Genomic DNA, 13,317 nt, shown 5'->3' with positions numbered 1-13,317 from the left:
GGTACAGATCATAGCACACATATTTGTGGGGCACAATGTAATTTTAGTTTTTCTTTTCCATACACAGATATCTGGCTGACACTACTGTGTATCTGTACAATCATGTACGTTTTTCCACATACATGTAAGAGCAGATATTTTCTTCATAGTTTCTATCTACTTTGTTAAACACACACACTAAAGAACGGAAAAATAAACAAGACAAATTACCAAAATCAGCATCAGTACTGTTCTGTATTTAACTTTTAAATGTCATCACCACATATTTTTGCTTATAATTACTGCATTTGCAATTATCTACCTTGAAATGAGACTGCTGGTTTATGCAGAGAAAGGTCTCCCTCATGTGGAAGTCAGTTTGGCAGCTCCAAAAGAAATACCGTGTCTTACATCTTAATAAAAATTCTGTTGCTTAGATTTGCAGACCATGTTTGGATAGTATCTCTAAATAACTTTTTACATTTAATTCATTGGAACAATCATTAAATGGTGAATGGAAAAAAAATGATAGGATTTGCAATAATTTTAAACACTTGTTTAAAAATAAAGTAAAATACTTCCAAATGCGTTCAGACTGTAGAGAAAATTCAGATAGGCTAAATTTACAGGTTTTATGATCTTGCACCCACTAGTTTCTTTAGCTTTCTTTTATGGCTGTTCTGAACACTGTTCAAAAGGTTCTCATATATGTGATTTTCATGTATTACTTTTCCTTGACACTGCAGAACTGGAGTCTAGAACTGCAACTGATTATGAGAGTTAGAACTGACTTCATTATGTGCTTTGTTGAAACTACAAAATAAGTATGTTTTGGCTAAAAACTTCTGTGTTTCCTCACATCCATAACTACTGTGGCTCAGAAGTAAGTCCTGTCAAATATTCCATCTTGGAACAAAAATTAAGTAGAAACCAATGAAGATCTTCTGCTTTTCTCAGCTTAAATGCTTCAAAAGAAAAACACAAAAAAGTTTCAAGTGAACATTAACAACTGTTGTTTTTCTCAAACACATAGATTTGACCTAAAGTGAATGCTTTCAGTTTTCTTTTGCTAAAAAAAAAAAAAAAAAAAAAGAGGAAGGAATCTTTTGAGTTTACCAGGCATATTTTCTTACTTTGTGTTTGAACAAATAAATAAAATATTAGCCATGTTCACAGCTATGAATCAAATGTCTAAAATCTATTAGCTAGTAACCAATGTTAAAGTTTGATCACAAAAAATGTTGCAATACCAAAACCAAAGTAAGGTATTATATCTAAAGACAAGAAAAGTGCAGTTGAACTATCAGCTTTGTTTTAGTGGTGTAAGAATTGGCATGATCTCACAGAAAAACTTCAAAAATAATTCCTCGATTACTGTCCTACTCCCATAGCTGAAACCATCAAATCTGTGAAGTTGTTCTGTTGCACTTCTGCATGCCAGACTGGAAAGGCCCAATAAGAAAATCTGGTGTTGACTTTTACCATTTCCACTGGGGACACAACTTTCTTTATACATATCTCGAAAATTTTCACAAACCAACCAAAACCATTATAATTGCTATAGTATATAACTTTTTAGTGCCTGTGATGATATAGCTGGGAAAACAACGACCTAACAAAGATCTGATTTGTGATCATCAACAAAAAATGAAAAGCAGTGGGAGAACTGACAAGGTCATATTCTAAGTGGTTATCCTCTATGTAGCTCAGATGATAGTTGGCTTTTTTTTTTTTTTTTTAAGTTATACTGTATAAATTTATAAATAATACAAGAATTTAGCATGCACCAGAATGAAATGTAGAAGTATTACACAAGTATGTCTGCTGTAAAGCTGTCTGGCACAGGTTCTCAGTCTTGAATTTTGTCAGAAAGCTAGACTGAACCCAAATCATGATGAAATCAAACACAGTTCCACTCCATCAAAAACATTTGTGAGCCATAAATACAAGAGAATAATACAGAATAGAAAATGTTTTTTTCTTTTTTTTTTTCTTCCTTTTTTTTTTTTTATTGCTGGTAGTGTTCTTTTTATCCCCAGTTTTGAAATTCATTCACATGACAGTTTAAGTGCATCTATTAAAAGAGAAACAAGGCATCAAATCCCCATGCTGATTAGCATTATCTCGCATTAATTCCAGAAAAAAAATTACCATCCAAATTTCTCAGCTTCAGCACATCTCAGAATTATTTTTTCCCTATTGTGTTGAATTTTGTAGTCCTGTGCAATTTAAAAATCACATTTTTATTTATACATTTTAAAAAATCATGAAAAAGCAACCTGATTTGCCTAAAGTGGTACATAGTTAAGATGTGAAACACACTGACATTTCCAGCTCATTCCATACGTATATGCCATTACAAAGAAACCATGATTTTACTGAACACATAGTCCCCATAATTTTACTGAACACATAGTCCCTTACTCAACAGGAAAGCTCTCTGGCTTGGTTTACGATCCAAGAAATTCTGAAGCATATCCATCCCATCCAAAGATCCGCCAGGTTTCAAAATAAGGTTTCTGTATTTCATTCCAGCCTGATAAAAGGTAAAGCAGAATGTTAGTATTTCTTATCTTGTAAACTGCCATTTTTCTGTATGTGTTGTGTATGTAAAAGTCTCAACATGTCTTCTCTTTCCAGTTTTTCTTAATACCAAAAGAGAATATACCACAAATATAACTTAGATCTGCTGGAAGAACTCAAGACAGGAGATATTTAACCTGTACCCTAAGAAATCCAATTTCTTGTGATTTTACACTGTTCTGGAAGTTAAAATGACACAACTTGCCCAAGTTCTGGAAGACATTCTTCAAGGGCATAACATGACTGACAGGCAAGCAAAGAGAAACTAACATTCATTCTCTCTTAACTGATGATTTCTCTTTCTTTAATCTCTGTTTCAAGAACAGAGATGATACTTCAGAGACAAATAAGTATAACACTGAGGAATAACATGGCATATATTAACATTTTATGTGCACATCAATATAATACATATCTATCTATATATGTATATATATAAGCACATAGAATTTCCCTATCGAAATACATTAAAGTAATGGGAACTTAACTCTGTTTACATTTTCAGTAAGAAACATTATTACTTCAGAAGGAAAAGATTCCTTTAAAAGGAATGATCTAAAAGCTTCTGAGAAAGCAGTAAATTAAGACATTCTTAACAAGAAGTCATCTTTTGAAGAAAGCATCTGGAGCATTTTGGGCCTCAGACATAAGAATCAATGAGAAAGCAATATTTTTTTCATGTAAAAGTCCTAGATACTCTTAATATTGAAGAAAATAATCTTCCTTTCAGTCACTGTATACACACAGATATACTTCCCCCACACGTCAAAGCTATGAGATTACAGGACTACACTGCTTCCTGATTGCTACTGTAAAAACAGTAAAAAGCATAGCTCTTTTTAACTGACAGACCTCCATAACTTAACTACACTACTAATCGCATTGCCTGAGAATACACATGGAAAAAAGTAAAAAGATAATACGTCACTGAACATTGCTAATATTTTGGTATTTGTGTTTGTTTCCTGGACATGAGCGGAATAGAATATATTGTTCCTTTTAGTGTAAAAGTGTTATTTGAGTAAACATGATTCTTTGCTGTTGTGTCTCCTGTAAGCAGATTTCTCAATTCTAGAGAGACCAGAGGTAATTTCAGATAACGTGCAAGAACTGAGGAGTGTGACAATTAACTATGCTAAAGTTAAGAGTTTGTTGAAGAATTGTTATTGATAAAGTCACTTAAACTAGTTTCTATAACTGTTGCTCAAAACAGGAAGAGAGGTTTATTCTAACAGGAAGAGGTAAGCCAAATTTCTAAGAGTGAGTGCAAGTCATAATACCGTAACTGTTTTCCTTTCCTGCCTTTCTAAAAGCTAATCTAAATCTAGATAAAATGAAATATAACTACAGAAATCTTACTGGTGTCTAGCATTTGTTTATAAAAGATTGTCTGTCCCATCCTGTGGAACTGTATTACACTTACATGGAATGAAAGTATAAATAACAAGTTAAAAAAGAACCAATTTGAGAAGATAGTATTGTTCTGAAGAGGGAGGGGAAATCTCCACAGATCCTTCTAGAAGTTATGTGAACACTCAAGCAAAATGTGTGCACACATGTAAGAGAGGGAGCAAGACACATGTGTGGCCATGCTTTTTTTTTTTTTTTTTTTTTTTAAATGAATGAGACCCTTCCAATCAAATAAGCAGGAGTGCTTACTCTCACATGCACATTATAAATCCGTAGCACTTCAAAATCAACCTTGACCACCTTTAGTCATCTCTCCTCCCAAACTCTTCAGTTTACTTCCTGTCTTCATAAAACCTCTCTTTCCACAGTCCTTACTTCCCTAATCACTGCCAGAGTTTTCTGGCCTCTACCCCATCTCTCCTCTTGGGATCTCTCTCTTTGTCCAGCTCACAGTCTAATTCTATTTTCTTTCTCCACCCTCTAGAGGGAGAGACATTTCTAGAAATTCTGGTTGCTGTGATTAGGAAAGGAAGGAATCGAAGCAAATTCCAGAGAGGAATAGGGAAGATGAGCACTTTCTACTCTCTCCTTCACTTCTCATTTTATATACATTTACTGAAGGGAAGAACTAGAGCTGGCTGCTGAATCCAGAAGACAGGTAAGGGAGGCAGGAAAACCAGAAGGTCTTTGCCATAACAGAGACGCAGCATCTTCAGTCACAAGTCTAATACTATGCCTGAAAAATAAAAAAGATTGCCAGAATTGGCAGGACAACTAACCACATTATTAGCTGTCCTTCCTTCATGCCAGAGGCAGAAAAGGCTGAAGAATTACACAACAGTAAAAAAAAGCCCAGTAAATCTAAAACCCGTCAATGATTCCAAAGTCACTTGGGAGAAAAACTAAGATGGAAAAAACCTGTGAGTTATGCTGTGCTGTGAAAGAGTGACATAACTTCAATTTTCTAAATAATAGCTGTATAAAAATACCACACACTTGAGGCACCATTCATGGAAATAGAGCACTATTATCATACAGCTTTCATAGCAGAATATGCATCAGTACTTACAATGAACAAGTATGTTTTTTCTTTTTGACATCAAAAAAGTATGTGTCAATCAATGCAATGCAATGTCTTAAAAGTCACAAAAAAATATGACCCTGTATAATAACTGTATTAAAATACAAGTTGTCTCTGAAATTTCAATGATGTTCAAAAGCAATTATTTATGTAACACGTTTTTCTGTTGATCTGAACTTGACGGGTGCAGTAGAAGTACTTGAGACATTATCCCAATGGATCATAATTGTAATAAATTGTAGCTTTAGACAAGAACAAGACTCTTCAGTAAACAAGAGTCTTTTAGTAGAAAGTATTTACCACGTACCTTTGGATTCATTATGCCTTCTTGCTTAAAGCAGCTGTAAAAGATGTCCATGGAAAACACTTCACTCCACAGATATCCATAGTACTGGCCATCATAACCACCAGCCAGATGTCCAAAAGTAGCTGGCATGTTTGTGCCTGGAAAAGTAGATTCACATTAATTAATTTAAATCAAATGCAGTCACTTTTTTGATGTACAAAGTGCATCAACTTTAAGAAGAAATTAATAAGGAATTTTTATCAACTAATTTGAAACTTCTAACATAGGGGGTCTGAGTACACCTCAGAATACTGCCATATTCTGGTGATTAAAAAGTAAATTTTATTTTAATCTAGTTGCACACCCAACACAAATGTATCAGAATATCTAATATGATATTCACATCATGCCACTCTAAAAAATATCCTGAGAAAGTATAGCTTTATATTTACCTTCATCTTCTTTCAGAAGAGATCGTTAAGATCAGACCAAGTTTCAAAGTAATTATTTCAGCTTCATAAAGTACAATCAACAAACAACTTCTTTTACAAACAACAACTTGGTGGTTTGGTGGTTTTTGTTTGTTTGTTCGTTTTGTTTTGTATGCCAAGCATTATTGGGAAAAAGGAAAGCATGTTTAAATAAAGCATTAGGACATGCTGTACGAAAGTTTCATACTGATATACCTGGAGTTGCAGGAATTCCCAGAATCTCCATACAGTATTTGGCATATTCATCTGCTGGGTCAAGAGATGGTTTTGTGTGGAGTGCCTGGTCGACCTTGCTCAAAACAATTTGACGGAGGGTTAAAAGACCTAATTGAATAAGAATATTCGATTATCTAAAGTCAAAGTAGCTGGGAGTCCATTTAGCACCTTTCATTCAAAGATCTCAACATACATTCAAAATTACTAGAATTTTAACTATAAAACACTTCCATCTGAATGCTTCAGTTAAAAAAAATATAGATATTTTTAGTAAAGGAATTGACATTATAAGCTCCATATTTCAAGTGTTACTTTTCTTACAGATCAAGAACTATTTCAAGCAGGTATTTTAAAAGCAAATTTCAGTATTTAAAATTGTGTTCTCAGCTGTCTTCAATTTCAGTATACCATTTCATTCAGGGCTTGCACAGATGATGGTAAGTATATCTAATGACATTAACTAAGACACCTCAAAGAGTAGCAAGAACTACTGCTGCTGCTTTAGGCTCTGCTATTTTGAAGAAGCTACGAGATATGAACCTCTTCCCAGACAAAAGTCTCATGCAGCTACAGTGCCTGTACAAAGATGGGCACTTCCTGTTCAGGATAGGGAAGTGTGCCTTGATGACATATATTGTACCATAAATGGCTGTGATTTCAGGGGAGCCCTGATTACAGGGACAGAGTGGTAAAAATGACAATGAGATGATGGCAATGACATTGGATTATGGTCTTGATTTGGAGATAGAGGTAAGGTGGTATGAGATTTAGAAAGAGAAGAGAATTAGAACCTTGTTTTGGGAAGGCAACGTGCCTACTGGGAGTGTGGGGACCGTGGACTGGATGGATTCTGAATGACGTGTTCTGGATTCAGAAGTTCAGAAGCTATTTGAGTAATGAAAGGCTACAGCGCTTTTGTATGGGATATGTTACACATGTTGAATATACTTGCAAGCAACTTTCATGTCAATCAAGTATCATGTGCAAGTGAAATGTAAAATATACATGCAGAAAATCTTATACTTCTGTACTAATGCACAGTGACTACCCTGAGAAAATAAAAAATGGAAAAACAATGGAAACTCAATATTGAATAAGAGAATTTGCTGGGTAAGAAAAAGTTACATGGACAAAAACATACAGGTATTTTAGTCCTTTGGATAGCCTGGAAAACCAGAGCTGCTGCTGTTCCTGCATACAGTGTCATCATAGCTTTTATTAATGGTTGTACCCAAGCAAATAAAACCAGAAATTATTAATCCAATGAACATTTTGAAGTGCTCACTTAATTCTTATTGGCACTGACAGTGATAGCATACACACAGAAAAAAAGTAAGTGGTTTGTTATGTTTTACAGAGGGTGTTGTCTTAAATTTCCCACCAGTTGTTTTTTTTTCTTTAATTATATATTTTTATACATACACTGAGTGAAAGAGAGGAGACAGATACCTGTATTAGCCAGTCTAGAGGCAGCAAGTTTCTCAAGGAGAGCATCTGCAACATGGCTCTCATCTTTATAATGTCTTGACATTTGTTGTAGTGGTTCCTTTTCCCACACCCAGTTCTCAAACATTTGTGAAGGTACTTCTACAAAGTCTGTTTCCACATTAGTTCCACTAAACCTTGCAAAATCAGTCTGAAAGGAAAAGCCATTGTATTAAACAAAATTAGAAACCAGAGTTTCTAGAATAATATAAACTTTCAGAGACTGAACTTGAAGTGTTAATCACAGGAAAAGGAATAATATAATTAAAAAAGATATTTAAAGAAAAGAGGGCATAAATTCATATCCAAGACTACTAAAGAGTAACAAAACAGATTATTCAGTATTTACTGCATTCTGTTACAGATTCTGTACTTCAATTTTCTTAGTATTAGTCATTTCACTGCTTAGGTTTTGACAGAAGTACAAATGTTTTCATGCTGTATTATGACAATGACATAATTTGTAAATTGTTATAGAACTGTGTTATATTACTTCAGAGTAAAAAATAAACTCCAATTATACCCTTGTAAAATTTTTTGTTGTATTATAGTCTAACATACTCATTCAAAGATTTTACTTGACCAACTTTTCCTTTTAAGCTTTTTTCTGAAAACTGTTTTCATTCATAAGGCATATAGTTGACTTATTGCACAGTTTTTGAGTCAGTAATTCATGGCAAGAAATAAATAAACCCTAGCATTTTTAGTCATGAAAGGTCTCCAAATCTGGCACTCAGTTACTGAGAGAAGAATCTTCACTCTGAAAGCCAAGCACATTAGAACTTTTTAATTTACTTTATTTCACTTTACTGTTGTCAATCATTTCAAGTTGAAAGCACACACCAGATATTAATTTTGAAGAACGGTTTTATGCAGTTAAACATCTTCATAAAAATATGTTCTAAACTCAAAATATTCCTAAAAAAAAGATGGTCACTTTTGAAAGACAGATATTCAAATACCAACAGAAGTTACTTTGTGTCACTCTCAATTTGACTTGTAATAACTATCTCCTCTTGCCAGCCCAATTTCTCCTTTTCAGCAACATTCTAATAAAACACTCCAAGTGCTAAAAGAAAGAAGGAACTCTCAGTTTCCCAACCACACTCTCAAGGGGTGTACTGGGGAATAGATGCCCACAAGAGGAGTGGCTTTAGAACTTATTTTCTTGCAGGGCTACCAAAAAAAGGCGTGTATAATGTAGGGCATACATTGAACTGATGGCTATGTCACATGTGTATCATCTCATGTCTTCAGAAGAACAGGAAAAAAGAAGAAAACCATTTGCCTTCATTTAAACTTCTTGGTTACTCAAATCCATTGTTGTAACAGGATGGCCCTTCTTCCTATATCTGCTGAATAGCAGCTATGAAAAAAAGCTAGAAACCATCAGAAACAAATGGTGATAGAAGTGAATGGATTAAAAGCAGGAGTGCAAGAGTTTGTTTGACACCAGATACCCTCATTTACCCCATATGTAACTGTACCATGGTAATAACAAATATATGAAGACATTTGACTCGGGTTCTTGATTAGTTCTTTCCCTAATACCATAAAAAGACTCCTGATATCTCACTTTCCAGTGGACCCCAACACATCAGAAAGGGTAATGTCCTCCAAAAGCTGACCTTTACGAGACACTCACAGATTCCCACTCAGACAAATCCCCCTTTACCCTTTAAAAGTCAAGTTTTAACATGCTTAAACAAGCAACCATATGAAACAAGATACTGCTTTGTACATGCAAATCCCAGAGGACAGGATGTTGATATGTGGGACTGAGAAGACATCTGCAGGTGCTTATACTAGTCCATTAAATGATTTACATAAAATACAACAGAAGCAAGTACAGTAGCTGCGCACACAGAAGGCAGCACAGCAGTAACAGACACACACAAAAAAAAAAGCCTCCCTGGGTTATGTGGAATTCCATAGCAAGTGGAGTAATACATATGTATTTGTGTTGTTAGATGGGTTGCCAAGAAGGGGCTCTGCAACACCCAGGCACCTCCTTGTTAGTTACCAAAACCTTGCACTAGTGCTGAACATGTCTCATTTATAAACATCGTCCGGGTAGTCAAAAAGAAAGAATCAGTTTAATTTCTCAATTTCTGGGCTGGGAAACAACTGCCTTTGAGTGAGGATGATCATGTTTTCTTCAAATTCCTGCTTTCAATATGATGCAAAAATATGTATAGCTTCTTGTTCCTCAGTTTGCTTGAGCACCATTTGTTTAATTCTAGATTTAATATAGCAATTTTTATATATATGTTTCTTTATTTTACAGTCCTAGGCTCTGGAATTGAGGCCAAAATTTAAAATTTAATGTGTACTGTATTCTCTGATTTTTTGATTTGGTACTACTTTATAAAGAAGACTACTGCAACACTACACAAATTTTGGATTTTGTGGGTAATGACGTGAATTGGTGAATGAACACAAGAGACTTGCCTCTCTCTCTGAAACATAACATTTTCATTAGGCCTACGAAAAATTCAACATTTAAAATTGAATCTGGCAGATGCAAGTGAAAATGAAATCAGGTATTTTACAACTTTATTTGCATCTGGATGCAGAATCTGCAGACTAGCTTCACTTAATTCTGGTCACAGTGAGAATGCTGACTGTCACATGGGGGAGCAGAAAATATAATAGCTCAGGCAAGACTTGCTTATGCTTTTGAAAGGAAGAATGATAGCTTTCAAGAGCACTAAATGCAAAAGTGCTGGAGTTAAGGGCATAACTACATGGATTCACAAATCATTTACACTCTTGGGAACAGCAAGCTTTTTGTTTGTTTGTTTCTTTCTAATATCTAGCATGCTAGTAGAAGTAACAAAAATTCATCTGACAGCTGTAATAACAGAAGTCACCATCAAGTACTCGCTTTACTTTTTGCATTTACTATTTACTTGTCACTGGTACCCTCATGTTGCATAAGCAAAAGTACACATTCTTCTAAAAATGTTTTTCAAAAGGTATATTCACTGCTGTAGTTTTAAATGGAAATTAAAAAAGTCACTTTCAAAAAATAACAAAATATGCATATATAGTTTACTAAAATAGAAAACACCAAAATAAACTTTTACCTTGCTTAGAAACAGTGCAGAAAGAAGGAAGGCTTATACTGGAACAAACACCACTGACCTGTGCGCATATCTGATGCATTACATGACCAAATTCATGGAAGTAAGTCTTTACTTCATCATGTCGCAGCAGTGATGGGCGATCTGATGCTGGTTTTGTGAAGTTGGTTACCAGAGCAGCTACTGACATCATTCTGCTTCCATCAGAGAGAAGACAGCCAGGTTGCAGACCAAAGCATGCTGCGTGTCCATACTTTCCTTCTCTGTACAAGAAAATATATCAGAAAATATCTGGAAATCACAAGTCTGCTCACCAGAACGGAAAGGCCTATTCAGGAACAATGACAATGAGCTGGTGTCTCTTTAAAGCTTTACGTGAAAAAATTGTATCTTTTCATTGGGATGATCATATAAAAGTTGTCTTATGACTTCAAAGAGTAACTAAGCTTAAGATCCTGTTAAGAACATAAGGGGGAAAAAATAATTATTTAAATAATAAATAATGAAATAAAATAAGTATTTAAATCACACTAGCTTAAGATTCCCAGCAGCACTTACAAGAATCTGATTTTTACTCAAATGCTGGAAGAATACACACTTTAGACACCACTTCTATTTTAAACTACTCACAAACACTTTAACGGAGAGGACTATGTTCCATACTCCGAAGCAATAATTTCTCTTTCATTACTGAAGACAAAAGAATAGTTTACTGCATCTTCAGTGTGATCCAAGTTTAAATAAGACTGATATTGAAACTTCTGCCATAAACCCAAGTGGTTAATGGGGGCAGAAAAGTCTTATTAACAAATGTCTTCAGACATGCCTATTTTTAAAAATAAATTTTTAATTTTATTTTTTAATTTTTTACTACTGTATTCACTCACCTAACCTTTACCCAGAGAAGTCTTAAATCAACTTATATTAAAAAATGACATTTATAAATTGCTGAAAAATAATTAAAAAACAGAGATAGTCAAAAAATAATACCTAAGAATAAATCTTGTACAATTATACTAGTTTCCTAATTTCTGATGAACAGAAATGATGCTGTGAACAGCTAAAGAAGAGCTACAGTGATCAGGCTGGAAGTACATTTCAAGGTGTGCTCAACACCTTCTTGGTCCTGAGCTATTTGACACTTTCTTTAGCAGTATGAAGGCAGAACTGGCTACAAAATATGCATATAAAGTTTAAAGAGAAGCTGGGAAAAACTTAAATGCTTGGCAGATAGGAGTATAACTGATCTGAACACAGTGAAGTAATAGTTCAGCATAAATGAAAGATCAAACATGATATTACAGTTGGGAAGGAGAAAAGTCCATGAAGGAAAAATGATGAACAACTGACTAGTCCGTAATACTACAGAAGATGAACAAAGTTGTAATAAAAATAAAAATAAATAAATAAAAAAAAGTAAACAATCTGAAAACAGTCCAGAACAGTACAGAGGACAACTTAATGAACACAGTAATAGCCTTACCAGTGGGACAAATATTTACTTCCAAATGCATTTAATTTCACCTACATCAGCAACCCACTAAGTTGAATTCCATTTTAAGCACATACATTAAACACTAGGTGATAATTACCTGGGGTAGAGGTCCAAATAGAACTGCCCTAACATTTCTCCTGTTGAGTTGTCCTTTACTGTATAAAGAGTAACACTGTCGTGCCAAACATGTGCACTTTCTACTCGCTCAAATACAAGTCCAAGCAGATTCTGGTAAATATTCAGTAAGCCTTCTGTAACAGCCTCAACTGGGAAATATTCTTTCAGCTTCTCTTGATCTATAGAGTACTTCAGCTCTTCTGTTTTGTTCATATAATAATGAAGATCCCATGCATTGATTCTTCCATCATAATCAAAATTTCTTTCTTTACACTCCTTTTTCTTCAAATCTAGAATGAATTCTCTTTCCTTCTCAACCAATGGCTTTAGCTTTTTACTCAAATCATCTGAAAAAAAGATTGCCTTTGAATCAACTTGTGCATTCCTTACCATCATGTATATTCCTGCAAAACACACTCAGGTTTATACAGTATAACTTTAAGCACATTCCCTAAAAGGTCATGATAGAGTTTTCTATTTGTTGATTAACAAACAGCAAGCAAGCTACTTTCTTGTCTTAATGAGTTTTAATGCAGGCATGCTATAAATAATACACAAATCTGCATAGGCCTAGCAGTACTGTGAAGGGTTTGGGGAAATTTTAGACTTATTCAAAGACACCAGAAATAGAAAGAAACACTTGACATATTTGCCAGAAACCTTCTATTTTACCTCATGTAATCTCAGTTCTCTTGATGTGTTTCCGCAGAAGCAGCTAAAGACTACAAATACTATTAGTTACTGAAGCGTAAAACAAAATTCAAACACTGTTTTTTCAAGGACTTTTCAAAAAGGATTCTGACCTAATTCTAGCTAAAGTCCTATTAAAGAACAAGAGACCAAAGAGTTCTTGCCTAAATGATAGCTAGCTGCTATCATGATCATTAGTATCCTAACTGATAGCTAGCTACTCTTCTACCAAATATCAGTTTTATCCAACATAATTTCTCTTGTACAAGAAGGGGTCATAGCACTATGAAAGCAATATATTTAATATAAAATAATTAAGCTTATTGAAGCTCTCATATAGTACATGCTATATTTATGTTATTCTTAGCATTACTGGACTACTGGACACTTTTCCTTAA

General features: G+C 34.3%; 1 protein-coding gene across 1 annotated transcript in view; it reads right to left on the bottom strand.

Annotated features, from left to right (window-relative positions):
• Positions 1 to 1,085: 1,085 nt before the first annotated feature.
• NLN (neurolysin) overlaps positions 1,086 to 13,317 on the bottom strand; it is a 36,602-nt gene continuing 24,370 nt past the window's right edge. Inside the window, exons 8-13 of the mRNA XM_032206376.1 lie at positions 12,210 to 12,576; positions 10,679 to 10,880; positions 7,496 to 7,682; positions 6,026 to 6,154; positions 5,361 to 5,497; positions 1,086 to 2,515 (exon numbers count right to left, since the gene is read on the bottom strand). Coding sequence (XP_032062267.1) covers positions 2,381 to 2,515; positions 5,361 to 5,497; positions 6,026 to 6,154; positions 7,496 to 7,682; positions 10,679 to 10,880; positions 12,210 to 12,576 — 1,157 coding nt within the window. The 3' untranslated portion in view covers positions 1,086 to 2,380. The remainder of the gene's footprint in view (positions 2,516 to 5,360; positions 5,498 to 6,025; positions 6,155 to 7,495; positions 7,683 to 10,678; positions 10,881 to 12,209; positions 12,577 to 13,317) is intronic.

The sequence above is a fragment of the Aythya fuligula genome, chromosome Z, assembly GCF_009819795.1.
Source record: "Aythya fuligula isolate bAytFul2 chromosome Z, bAytFul2.pri, whole genome shotgun sequence".
In the NCBI taxonomy this organism is placed as follows: Eukaryota; Metazoa; Chordata; class Aves; order Anseriformes; family Anatidae; genus Aythya; species Aythya fuligula.
The sequence above is the reverse complement of the archived record's forward strand: the minus strand, read 5'-3'. Positions and strand labels throughout refer to the sequence as shown.